General features: G+C 40.4%; 1 protein-coding gene across 1 annotated transcript in view; it reads right to left on the reverse strand.

The window, feature by feature from the left end:
* The window catches only part of AMPH (amphiphysin), a 103,321-nt gene that overhangs the window by 34,083 nt on the left and 55,796 nt on the right, over positions 1–13,442 (reverse strand). Inside the window, exons 11-13 of the mRNA XM_074199208.1 lie at positions 6,942–7,058; positions 2,842–2,865; positions 432–455 (exon numbers count right to left, since the gene is read on the reverse strand). Of these exons, the coding sequence (XP_074055309.1) occupies positions 432–455; positions 2,842–2,865; positions 6,942–7,058 (165 nt within the window). The remainder of the gene's footprint in view (positions 1–431; positions 456–2,841; positions 2,866–6,941; positions 7,059–13,442) is intronic.

Consider the following 13,442-nt stretch of genomic DNA (forward strand, 5'->3'; position numbering starts at 1 on the left):
CCTGCTGTAACCTCCTGGCTGACACTGTCTGTGCTAAGATCTAGGCCCCAGATGAATGACCCTAGGTCACTTTGGGGGTCGGGGATATCTTCAGCTGACCCAAGGTCTGGAGTTTCCTCCATGATCAGGTTACACAAGGAAAGGCTTTTTGAAGCATCAGGCTTTAGAGCAGGCAGAAGAGCAAAGGGGGAAAAAACAAAGTAAGATGAATTTGGTCATGGCAAGAATGGGTGAGAAAAACAGAGGTCAATGTCAGCACGGCCACGTCAATGCGAAGGAGAAGCTAGTGAGGGCCTCAGTGAAGGTGCCTCAGACTACGGGGGCACCTGGCAAGGCCATGAGAAAAGCTGCTAGTTTTTGGAAGGGACGAAAACACAAGCACGCACACCCATCACTACATCAAAGTGAGAAATTTCAGAAAGTCAACCTACCGGCTGGGCCAGGTCAGTGCTTGTCTGTGGGGAAGAAAATCAGACACATGAGGCAAGAGAAGATAGGGCAAAGACAACAGCTGGGAATGACAGATTCGAGGCACCAAAGTGTGATAAAGGGCCTGTTGTGTACCCGAAACCATGCGTGACTCTGGGGATACAAAGACCCAAGTGAAACCCCCTGCCTTTCAGGAACTTCCCTTCTAATGAAGAGAAACAACACTTTTACAGGTAGTCCAAAATAAAGAAAATACAGATTAAATTTGAGGAGAGATAGCTAACAAGGTTGAGTAAAGGGGAGGGGATGGTCAGAAAAGGTCTCACATAAAAGGTGGCACCAAAGTCTTGCCCAGTTGGAAGCTGGAGCTTGTGTGCCTAGGAGTAAGGGCACTTACCCATTTAGCCCCATGGTATCTTTGCTTGATGAAAGGGGACAGAAGTATCACTTTTAAAACCAGGGTGACTTCAAAGGTAGCTTATCAAGTGGACACAATCTTTGCTTTAACTGGAGGAACAATTAGCAACATGATCTTTGATGTGAAGGGGCATCTCCATTTCAGCAATCATCAGCTACTAGTTGTCTGTCTGACCTGGGCTTAAAAAGCAGCTCTCAGTTTTGAGTCTCCCTGGGAGGCCTGAGTGAACTGAATAGCAGATCTCACAGATAAAGAATTATCTCCTTGACAAAGATGCTTTCCTTACAACCGTCTGAAGAACAATTATTATTATGCCAATTTTTAGGTGAGGTTCCGAGAGATTAAATGATCTTGTGACTCATGATCAAATAGCAAGTAAGAGACAGAGGTGGAGATTTGGACCTAGGTGTCTGATTCAACATCCAGGTCGATTCCCTGTTCTACTCTCCTTCCCTGGATAAGTCAGCAGGAAATGACCTTCACCATTAGCTGTCTTGGCAGTGAAAGTCATCTTTACAAGCCTGTAGCAATAAGTTGGAAGCACCAGGCTTGTGAATGATCTCATCTTTTAGGTATAACATTTTTCCTCCATTTAAAAATATTAGACAGGAAGATGTGCATATCCTATGGAAGAACATCAAAATGTGTCCAGGATTCATGGTCTTACCCTGAGATCTCTGAATTTTTTACTATTTTTTTAATACTTTGGTCACTACATTTCAGTGTAAGTGATTACTTTTGCAATTCTATGTATTTTATGAATTTACAAAATGATCTAAGAAGGGCAGAGTCTAACTTGACTGCTGACTGATGACAAAGGGTCAAGAATGCACAAAAAAGATGAAGAACCCCCTGGTTCTAGAAGATAATGGGACATCAATTACTTTGAATGCCAAGCAACCTCCATTTTAAACATTTTTCATCTTCATTCTGAAGCCAGAGTTGAAGAGGGAGGCCTCTCATCTCACCTCATCACCCCTGGGTATCACTATGTCAACTTAGAGTCATGACAAGATGCACAAAACTTAGGTGTCCAGACTCTAACCCCTATGTTCTAGACTTCTCAGTGGCATAAAGAAGAAACAGTCAGATTTGGAGTGAGGGCAGTTTAAGTTTCAATGCTGCCCGAGATACTTTCTAGTTATGTGATCCTTGCAAAGTCACTGTATTTTAGCCAAGCTTTCCAATGTGTGAAAGGGGGATGCTTAATAGCAGTTATCTCATAAGACTATTGGGAGAATCCAATGGAGTAAACCCAGAAGGACTGGTTTTATTGTTGGGATTAACCCTAACCATGCTATCATTATTATCTATTGTAGTTACTATGTCGAGTGAGCCTAGATTTTCTATTCTTCCCATCTTCCTGAGCATCTGGAAACCTTTTTGACCCAAGACCATTGCCCTCCAAGCTAAGCCTGGGCCTCTTAAGACCCAGTCCTCAGAGAGCTGGCCTTTGAGTCAAGAAGTCCTGACTCTGACACTTTCTGTATAAGAAACACAAGTGTCAGTTCCCAAAGGCTGAGATGAGGTCAAGGCAGGAGTTTACACACTGGGGATCCCCCTGCCTACATGGATAAAATCATAGATCTAGATTCAAAACAATAAAAAAAAATACTTGAGGGGCAGCTAATTGGTACAGTGAATAGAGCACCAGCCCTGAACTCAGGAAGATCTGAGTTCAAATCTGACCTCAGACACTTGATATTTACTAGTTGTGTAACCACAGGCAAGTCACAATTTATTGCCTCATAAAAACAAAAATAAGAGAAAACAAAAAAAGTTAATATGGTCAATGAGTTGAATAAATGGCAGCCCCCCCCCCCCCGAAATAGTATACCTTAAGCATTCTGATAATGGATCTGGATATATCAAATTGGCAATCTAAAACATATTTTTTTACTTTCCTTGCATAAAAATTTGGAGAATTTCAAATATTACAGATTCTCTAGTGACCCACAGGTAGCCGCATACACAATCCTTAGTAAAAGTCTTACCGTCCACAAGTCCCAGGGCAATGTCTAAAAAGAAAAAAAAAAGAAATGTCAATTCACTTAAAACAGAGAATATGGGGATGACTGGATCAAAGGGCTCCTTGTCAAGCAGCCACTGGGCTTCTCCAAGGGGTTGTGGGTGGGGGAATTGCTTTATTCATTGTGTCATATCAAAACTTCAAAGTAAGAAAAGAGTATGGATAATGAAGCTTTGCATATCTGCCCTGAAGAAGAGCAAATCTCATTGAATTCAGCACCACAACCCTTCCTTATTCTACCTTAGGCACTTAAAGCACAAACCTGAACCGGGCACATCATCTGAATTTACAATCCATAGTAATGCAATTAGTCAACCAGCAAGTATTTATGAAGTGTTTATGATAGGTCAGTCACTATACTTGCTGCTGAGATTATGAAGACAGAAGTGAACTAGTCCCTTCCCTCAAGGAGTTAAAACATAGATTGGAATTTCTGTGTACAGACAACCTGACCCAGAGAGGCAGGGAGGAGGTAATCTCTAGTTGGGAGGTTCAGGGAAGGCTTCATGGGGGAGGTCACATCTGAGCTGAGCCTGGATGAAGGAGGCAGAGGAAAGACAGAAGAGCTCTGATCCTCAAAGTATAGAAACAGTAGAAGGCAGATGGTATGAGGAATGGCCACTATTCCAGTTGGACTGCAGCCCCCAGAGAATAAGATGGGGGACTAGCTTGGAGTCAGATCATGTGGGTTCCTTGAATAACAAATTAGAATTTGGATTTTATTTGGTGGAAAATGTGGAACCAGGAGAGATTTTTCAGTAGGAAGAACAGGATAACATGGAAAAGCAAATTCTCTTAATAAAGAGAATTAGATCAGATGAAAGGGCTACTCAGAAGGGAAGTGAGTTCTCCCACATGGGACGCAGAGCCTGGATGGCCACTTTCCAGCTCTGTGGTAGAGGAAAGGGAGGGCAAGATGATCCTTGAAGTTCCTTTCCATATTACTTTCTGTCCTGTGCAATAGGAAGGCAACTTAGCAGAGGAAGAGGAAAGAAGGGCTGTTAGCTTGAACCACTCTCTATTATATGAAATTCAGTTCACCATTCTTTTTCCAATATTTCCAAAAAGATGACATTGTTCAATTTAACTTCTGCTTTAAAGCCTCAAGTTACATTCAGTTCTTCTAATTAAAGGGTAATTGTAGAATTTCCCTATAAGACCTTACATTATATTAGTGGACTTCTAAAAATCTTTATCCACAAAGTTCAGGGTGTCACCCTTCACTTTGAGTGGGGAGTCAAGGGTTTGGGGAATCATGAAAGGGATGGCTTTTTCTAGGCATTATGTGTCTGAGGTTCAGCACCAGGGTCAGCACCTGGCCATCTGAGTCTGTGGTCTGTGGGAGAGATTTCTTGTATTCCTAATGAAATGTTAAAGTCAACTAGCAGAGGAGAAAACTCAGAAGGACACTTTGGCCTCCATTACTTTAGTGCCCTCATTTTCAAATGCCAAGATCAAGAAATTCACTTTGGAGAGAATATAATACAGTGACTAGAGCACTTGGATCTGCTATCATCAAGACCTGGGTTTGAATCCTACCTCAGATAGTAGCTCATTGTCTTAACTTTTCTGGGCCTCAGTTTTCTTATCTGAAAGGTGAGGAATATGAAGTCAAGGCTCTTTATGGTCCTTTCTAGCAATGACTCTATAATTCAGTGAACTTATCTGAGTCTAAGGTGAAAACTCCAGGGCTTGGATCCTAGTTTATTCCTATTTTCCAATCCCTAGCACACTGAAGTGTCTAAGATGACCAGTCTTAGTACTTTCTCACATTCTGACACCTCTGACCTTTACTAAAGACAACAGCATAGACTGGAAAATTTCAAACTCCATTTAACTAAAAATTCTGTCTGAATGAAGCTCCATCTACAAAACATAAGGACCATTTCTATTTCCCCAGGACACAATGTCTTAATATTTATATTGCATAAGAGCTCATGGGTTAACTAAGCTTATAATACTCATCGTTTTCTTTAGAGAAAAAGGCCATTTGATACCCTGTCTATCAGTCCTAGGCATCATTAAAGGATGGACTTACTATTGGGGACAGAAGGCCAAGATCCCAAGATGGAGAGCTCTGTTAGTAGGAATATTAATCCCAATTTCTGAGGAAAAGGGATGGGTGGAGTTTAATTTAAATGGGGGATGGGAAACTATGCTCACATAATGAAGAAAATAGGACAGTGTCTTGGGATTACAAAACTTCATTCTTTCCTTAAAAAAGGAAACAGATGTCTGCCTAGAGTTCAGCCATAAAGATGGAATAGAAAAGTCTCTGCAGAGATTACAGATCCATTATTGTAAAACATGGTAGAGATGCTTGAATCGAAGTCCTCATAAGCAGGAAATAAGAGGGCAATTCTGTGGTTACTGTCCTTTGTTTTACTTCAGTGGAGTCTCTTTTACTGCTTATTTAGACCAGTTGGAATTAGAGTAGAAGAATCAGCAGAGGGCACTTACATAAAGAAAAAAAGCTTTTATGGAATCCAAAGGTGAGAAAGCACCATTTTGTGTCCTGTTCCAACTAAGGATTGATAGGAAAAAAGAAGTGATTCCCCTGATCCAAGCAGTCAACAAAAGTGCTATGAAAATCACCCTTGTAGCATCTCTGAACCCACTTTGGAACTGTCCTGGAATCCCTGACTCAATAGAGCTTTAGACAGAGAAAAAAGCCCAAGGAGATGTCATGCCACCTGGATACAATCTCTACTGAAACAATAATTTCCTAAATAAGAAAGGCATGGGGTATATATTAAGTCAACTCCCAATTCTGTTTAGGCATGCTGGCCAAAATTACTTTGCTAAATTACATGCTCATTGATGTCTTACACTCTTTCCATCCTTCCTTTGCATTGAGCAGGGAAATTATTTAGAAGCCCACATGGGATATTTCTCTTTAGTACAATACCCAAGAAAGGCATCTCTACTTGTGAGGGAAAAGCCAAGAAGACTTCACAGTGAGGGACTGTGACTGCAAGGAAAAGCCAAGACTTCAAGTTGAGAGGAGAAGCATATTAGCATCTCTTAGTTTTTCCAGAAGGGCTCAATTCTTTGGTTTAAAATAAGTCCCTACAGATAGATCTACACTTGAGTATATTTCTTCAAATATAATTTAGGGTAAGATAAATTAAAAAAAAAAGATCTGTTATTTTGGATGAACCAGTCCTCCATTTCTTTTTTCTTTATTCTGATAGCTAAGAAAGGGTTCAGATCCCTAGAAAATCGTTCTCTGGCAAGGATCAAGGAAGAGAGAGAACTACAACTAAGAGCCTTAAAGACACACTGAATCCATCATGGTTGAACTAGAAAAGCGATTGGGGGTGAAGAAAACAGCAAAGTAAGTGGGCCATAGCTCTCTCAGAGACAGTTGCCTTCTAGGCGAAGAAGGGAGAAGACAATGGCTTATGGGAAGGGGGATTCAAGTCACTAGGGTCAAAGGTATTGATTCCCAAACATGGTTCTGTCTCTGCCCTGTGTTCTAGTTGTTTCAAATAAATCATCCCTAAACAGTCAGGAATAGGAGAGATTAGCTATAAGGACAGAGAAAAGACTTGGAATTTCATAGGTAAAGAGAATTCCCAGGGAAAGAAAATCCCTCTACCAATTCAGGTTGTCAACTTTTCAGCAATATAGGTCTTGGAGAGGAGCTAGGAGAGGTCCCTGAGAGGCAAAGTTACTCACCCATGAAAACACAGCCAGTTTGTCTTAAAGGAATGACTTAAACCTGGAGTCTTTTTATTTGTAACCCAGGCCTCTATCCACTACAGTACATTTCTAGCTTAAAGGAACTTTTGCAGAATGAGAAAACCAACAGGATATAATGGTTTGGGGATATGTAGATGGTTTCTCTTTGTTCACCTTCCCCTTAGGAAAAAGAGATCCATAGTGGGGGGAAGGGTAGCCTGGGGTAGGGGTGGGGTAGATAATGGGACCTGGAAAGAACAAAATCCTATTTATAAATTGACCAATCATGGTCCTTGTTAGCTAAGAAGTGATAAATGGGTGTCTGAACTTGCTAACTCCACAACCTTCTTCTTCCTTCTCCTCTAAAAACAAATCCCCTACCTGAGACATGGGCGAATGGGTGATTCCTGCTGATCCCACTGGTGTAATGTCCGGCTTGAAAGGATCGAAGTCCAGATCAAGCAAAGACTCTTCTTTCTTTGGCTCAGGAACTTCATTCTGTTAAGGAAAATGTCAGGGACTTGAAATTGATATCAAGAATTGGTTTGGCTCAGGCTTCCCTGCTTACATGGCCATGCATGGCTTCCCAAGCCTAGAGTGAGGAATGGATGCCCTGACAAGTGACCAGAGGGCTCCTCTAGTATCTGTGTTGCATTAAATGTTCCAAGAACCAAGTTCCAAGTTCTAGTAACAAGTGGGGGTAGGGTAGGGGAAGGAGATACAAAAAAGGGAAAAAAGAAATGTATAGGATAACTTTATTATATATTTAGAAGGAATAGTAAGTTGTATATAATAGATTACAATGATCTTTTTATTATACTGTATTATAGAAAAGCTTATTTTATTCAATAAATTAAAAATAAAATAAATAAAATTTTTAAAAAGTATTAAGGAAAAGGCTTTGGTGCATTAAATTTCTCCTCTATGGGGGATTTTCAGAATACCTCAGACAAGAATCCCATAGGATGGGAAGACCTGAAGGGATTGCTAATCACACCAGGAAAGGGACTACCCAAATTAATGGGACCAAAGAACCAATTCAATCCAACCAAATAAATCATTATTAAGCACTGACCAGGCTGGGTGGTAGGCACTGGGACTACAAGGATGCTTTCACTGGACTTTTATTCTTCTAGTCTGATACAAGATGTGCATACACAAAGTCATCTAAAATATGTGCAAAGTAACTTTAGAAGGTGGTGAGCCTACAACAGCTGGAAAGGTGATCAAGAAAGGTGTAGACCAGGGAGTCATTTGGCCTAGAATGTAGAGAGAGGGAGGCATAGTAATTTGCAAGAAAAGACAGGTTGGTGCTAGATTTTCTGTGAGAGACAATAGGCAGCCATTGACACTTCTGGATCAGGGGAGTGATTTGGTCAGACCTTTATGTTAGGATCCATAAGACCTCAAATTCAGCTTGTTCTTTTGCTCAAATTTAATCAGTTAAAGTAACAAAGGCAAAGAGCAATCACTGCCAACCAGATCTTAAACAAAAATGATCAGGTCAACTCCCTTCTCTGGATGTGCGTTCAGTCATGTTTTTGTATTTCCTCTTTGTCTATGTTTATTTCTCCGGCATCAAGAGTTGCAGTTATTCCTGGGTCAGAATCACACAAGGTACTAGTGTTTGGAAATGCCCCCAATAGTAAATGTGTGCCTTGTAGGAGGCCTGTAAGAGATGGGCTTGGCCATACAATTCTCTCACTAAGCAGCAAAAAACAAGGAAGTATAATTTAGGAGTTATCTTGGTGAATAAATCAAAGGAAAAATAGTTGCTAATTTTGGTCCGTTCCCCACACCCATATGTCAGTTTTATTGGAAATGATGACATCCTCCTATCTTCTTCAACTCAAAGGCTTTTCATTGGCTCCACTTTGGATGCTCCTTTGCAATAACTGAGCTGGAAGGAGTTGCCTGAACTCTCATTGAGATTTAGCCTCCCAAAGATCAGAGATATCCCAAAGCTCAATGTTATTATTATGAAAATAGGTCAGGTAGACACTCAGGGCTCACTGGCAGGGGCCCTCTGATCTCATGCAGACAAAGTATACAATGTAAGCTCATCACTCATGTCATTAGGAAAGAGCTCAACAACAATTTGATTGAGAAGAGAAAGTTACTTTTAAATAAGTTTCAAGATGCAATAGGCTTTTCAATTTATTTTATTGAATGGGATAATCTGGACTCCTGACTGCAATCTATTAGATTATCCACTAAACTGTTGGGAGAAAGAGAGATGGGGCTATGGGCTAGCAACCATGTTTCAAGGAAAGATTCTAAAGCTACCACCAACTGGCAATTGTAATATCCTCATAACTTGAGAAAATGTGAACACGAATTTTGTAGAATCACAGAATTTTAAGTTTTGGGGGTCTTTGATAGGTCTAATAATGAGTAATTTATCTAATTTACTAAGGTTAAGACAAAATTTGAACCCAGATCTGGCTCTCAGCATATAGATATAGATATAGATATAGATATAGATATAAATATAGATATAGATATAGATATAGATATAGATAAAGCTATTCCTCTTGAGTTTAGGGTTATTATTATTATCATTATAATTTATTATTATTGATGTTGTTGTGATTATTATTTTTTGAGAAGATCGACTTCGTCACCCTTATTCCCAACCAAATGAATTTTGGTCATAATTGATGGGATAGAATCCAAACCAAGGGACCATGACCCAAATATCATGAATTCTGTGTGTCTACAACAGAGTTGTTTCAATGCCACTTCATGGCTTTCAAAATTATTTATTCAACTCCAAAAAAACTTTGATTACACTTTACACAGGTTTGCCCTCCAACCTGCCCTTCCTCTGGGACACTCCCTTCATAGGTTCTCTTCCCAATGTGAGGGGGGCCTTCCTTACTTTTCATTGACTATCATGAGGATTTCAATGGAACAACCCCAACTGTCCACAGCTTAGGTCTTGCTCTTGTTTCATTAAACTTTAAGATGATTTTAGTGACTTTCTATATATCCTGGGGTTCACGGGACTTGGTCACACCAGCAACATCTTCTCAACCTTTACTAAGCATACAGTAAATGCTGACCTCATTGTAATATGTTTGTGAAACCTGGACAGTCTACCAGTGCCATGAATTGCTTCCATTTAAATTGTTTTAGGAAGATTCTGAAGATCACCCGGCAGAAAAAGATACCAGACACTGAGGTCCTTTCTTGAGCTAAATTGCCCAGCATTCCAACATTGCTCCAGAGAGGGCAACTACGATAGACTGGGCAGGCTGTTAGAATGCCAGATGTACGCTTGCCAAAAAAAAACCACAACTATTTTATAGAGAACTCACAGTGGGCAAGTGCTCACAAGGGGGTCAGAAGAAGTTATACTGAGACATCCTGAAGGTCTCTTAAGGACTTTTGAATTGATTATATAGCATGGGAGACCCTGGTCCAGGACCACCCAGCATGGTGTACCCTCATCACTGAAGGAAGGTGCTGTGTTCTTTGAGGAAGGCAGAATGGAAGTAGTTCAAAGGAAATGTGACATACATAAGTTTGGAGTGAGAACTATTTGTGATCAATCTATAGAACCTCCAAGCTCATATTGGTCTGATTAACCACAGTAGATCAGGGTAGGGATGTCATTTTGGTCTTTGTCGATAACGAAGAACAAGACCCAACAATATGGAATGCACTATGAGGCCACTAGATGGTGCAGTGGATAGAACACTGGCCGTGGCAGCAGAATGACTTCAATGTGAATCCTGTGAATTCTGCCCTCAGTACCTTCCAGTCCAGTTTTCTACCAAAAATGTGGTAGGGCTTATTAAATAGTAGGAAGCATGGCTTAGGGAAAACATTGTACCTTTGGAGGAGACATATCAGGAACTATACTAAAATGTATCAAAATAGCATCTCATGGCAATGTGTGCTTCCCATATGACTTTCTGTGAAGGGCCATCTTGCATCCCCAATGTGGGAGGAGTGGGATATTAAAGGACCAGCCTTCCCCAGACTTCATTTTTTTGAGCAATCTTCTATAGCTGACCTATATCCAGATTGAATAGAGAATAAGCTACAGACCAGAATGCTTGGAATGCTTTACAGTCTCCTTCGGACAATATTTTCTCATCAGAGACTTGCCCCTACAAATTAGAACTAGGAGCAAAGACCATGACTCTGGACCTAGAGATGGCCCAGGAAAGCCAAGAGAATGACAAACTATCTGGAATGTTTCCATTTTATATTTTGCTTGCATTCATGGCTTCGACAACAAGGGGATGCTATAGGCAAAACCCTGACATTTTTAAGCATATTAAATGCTCAAAACCTGGACTCTAATATAAGGAATTCTTATTTTTCCTGAAGGTTAGGAACAGGACATGGTGACATCTCTCAGGCTATCCTTGTGGACGAGATGGGAAGAAGGGGGGGGGGGGGTTGGGTGATAATCCAGTCGAGTGGAGTAGAGATCAGCTAAGTTATTGAATGCAAACAGTCATCATTCATCGAACAGTGTCAGTGAATAGAAGAAGGCTGGCACTCCAGACTATCTGATAGAGGTGAGGGATGGAACTGGGAACTGTCCACTAAAAGACAAGGAGTGAATGGGAAAAGATACTATCTAAGAATGAAGAAAGGGGAAAAGCAGCTAACTGACCCAATTTACAGTCTAGGGTCTCTCAGAGAGAACCATGTTGTACAGATATCTTAGGGAAGAATAAAAGGCAATGAATCAATTACTCATTAACTATCCAATTTTCTCTTTCCTCATCCCCTGCCATGAGCAAAAGAAGAGTGAATGTCAGATCACCGGTGGGATGGAGGATTTGAATAGAGGACCACAGAACCAAAGATAAAGACTTGGAAAGGATCTCAGAGGCCATTTCCTCTAACCCCCTCATTTTATAAAAAGAAGAAATTGTAGGAACTGTTTAACTGTAGGAAAGTTAAGTGGATTTTTCGAGGTCACAAAGGCAATATCAAACACAGAATTTGAACCTGGGTCCTTTGACTCTAGATCTGGTTCCATTCTCACTTGCTTTACAAAGGGAAATGTCCCAAAAGGTAGATGGGCACTTGGTAGAGATTTCGGAGGAAGTTCATTTATTGAGCAAGAAAGAGACCCATATACTTTTTCATGATAACATTAGATAGAGGGGAGGAGGTACAATAATTGATAGAGGAGATGTATTAATCTGTCATGTTAATCTAGACCTTGCTAATGTCTAATTGATGAACAGTTTATCATTAGTTCTGAAATGCTGCTGCATTTGGAGCCTTCTGTTTACTTAGGTCACACTGTAAGAATCATTCCTGGTATCTTTTTTTAAAAAAATGTTATCATATAAGAAAGCCAAACTGGTGTTATTTTCATTCTGGCTTATTGGAGAGGAAAGGGGAAGAATGGTTCATCACCTTTCAGGAACAGACCCAGAACAGCTGGAAGATGGAGAAACCAGGAAACCAGGAAAGCTCTTTTTCCTTCTAAGATCCTAACCATCACAATATCATCCTTCTCGACACTCAGGACCATAATCAATTTGACTTACTATTGAAAGCTCTTTTCATCCCAGTTTTCACCTAGTTTCCCAAACTGCTTCATTATCTCTCCTGGCCTCAGCTTCCTGATTTGTAAAGTGTGGAGTTTGGACCTGATGACCGACTTGACCCCTTCCAAAGTTAAATCAATAACTTTAATGTCCTTAATTATGCCCAATGGGCTTACTAGCCACTCCCTAAAGTCAGTATACCTTATCTCACCCCTGGACCACTTGTTCCTCATGGCTAGTCAGCATGTTTTCCTCCCTTCTGTCTCCTAGAATCTCTAGCCTCTTAAGACTTTGACAGCATAATGTTCTGGAAAGGGGACTGTGCCTGAAGTAACGGAATGTGAGTTCAAATTTCTCTTACCTTCCTTCCTCCCTGTGTGATGTAGGGTGAGACATTTTACCACTCTCCACTGCAAAATGAGAGGGTTAAACTCTCCCCTCACAGGTACTAGAGTCCCCTACTCTAATTACTTTGTATATCCTTATCTCTGTAGCTTCCCCTCAGAAAAGTGCAAGTTTCTTGAGGACGGGGGTGTTTCTTTTTGTCTGTGTAGACACCTAACAGTGTTTAGCCCTTAATCTATATATATATTGCAATGAAATAAAAATAAAATCTCTAAGAGTCTGAGGGTCTACAAAATGGTTTATTATCTTGACAATGAGATAAGATTCTTGCTTCTAATCATTATATTTTGCAGATAAAGAAACTGAGGCTGATAGGTTAAGTCACATTCCAAGAATCACAGAGCATGTAATGTCTAAGGCAGGAGATGGATGTATTCAGGTCTCCTGGAATCCAAGTCTGGTATTCTATTCTTTAGATGCCAGTGAAGTCTCTGCCAATTTTAATTCTCTGATCCCATGGCTTCTGCAAAAACAAACCTATCTTTTCTGTTCAAAGGAAAGGCCCATTTGCAGAAAAACCATTTAAAGAATTAATTGGAACTTATTTAAATAGGACATTCTCTGTAAAGCAAACACATAAAATATGTTTTTGGGGGGAGAAAAACCCATTTAGATCCATGCCAGTGTTTTAATTTTCAATATCCTGTTTCCCCACAGCTGCTCTCGAATCTTCCCTTTGTAATTCTGCTTATTCTTTCCAATCTATTCATCCGAGTGTTGTTAAAAATAAATGAATGCTCCTCATTGCTTCAATGCACTCGTTCCTCACATAGCATAGCTCGGTATGCAATTTTGCCAACCGAAACAAGTCAAATGTAATATAGGTACCCTTGAGTCCAGCAACTTCACTAGAGAACGGTCCAATTACACCAGTTATAAAGGGAAGGGGCCTGATTGTTTGTTATTAGGATGTATTCTAGAAGACCATAAGCATGGAGCCATGGGGTTGGCA

This window comes from Macrotis lagotis, chromosome 8 (assembly GCF_037893015.1).
Source record: "Macrotis lagotis isolate mMagLag1 chromosome 8, bilby.v1.9.chrom.fasta, whole genome shotgun sequence".
In the NCBI taxonomy this organism is placed as follows: Eukaryota; Metazoa; Chordata; class Mammalia; order Peramelemorphia; family Peramelidae; genus Macrotis; species Macrotis lagotis.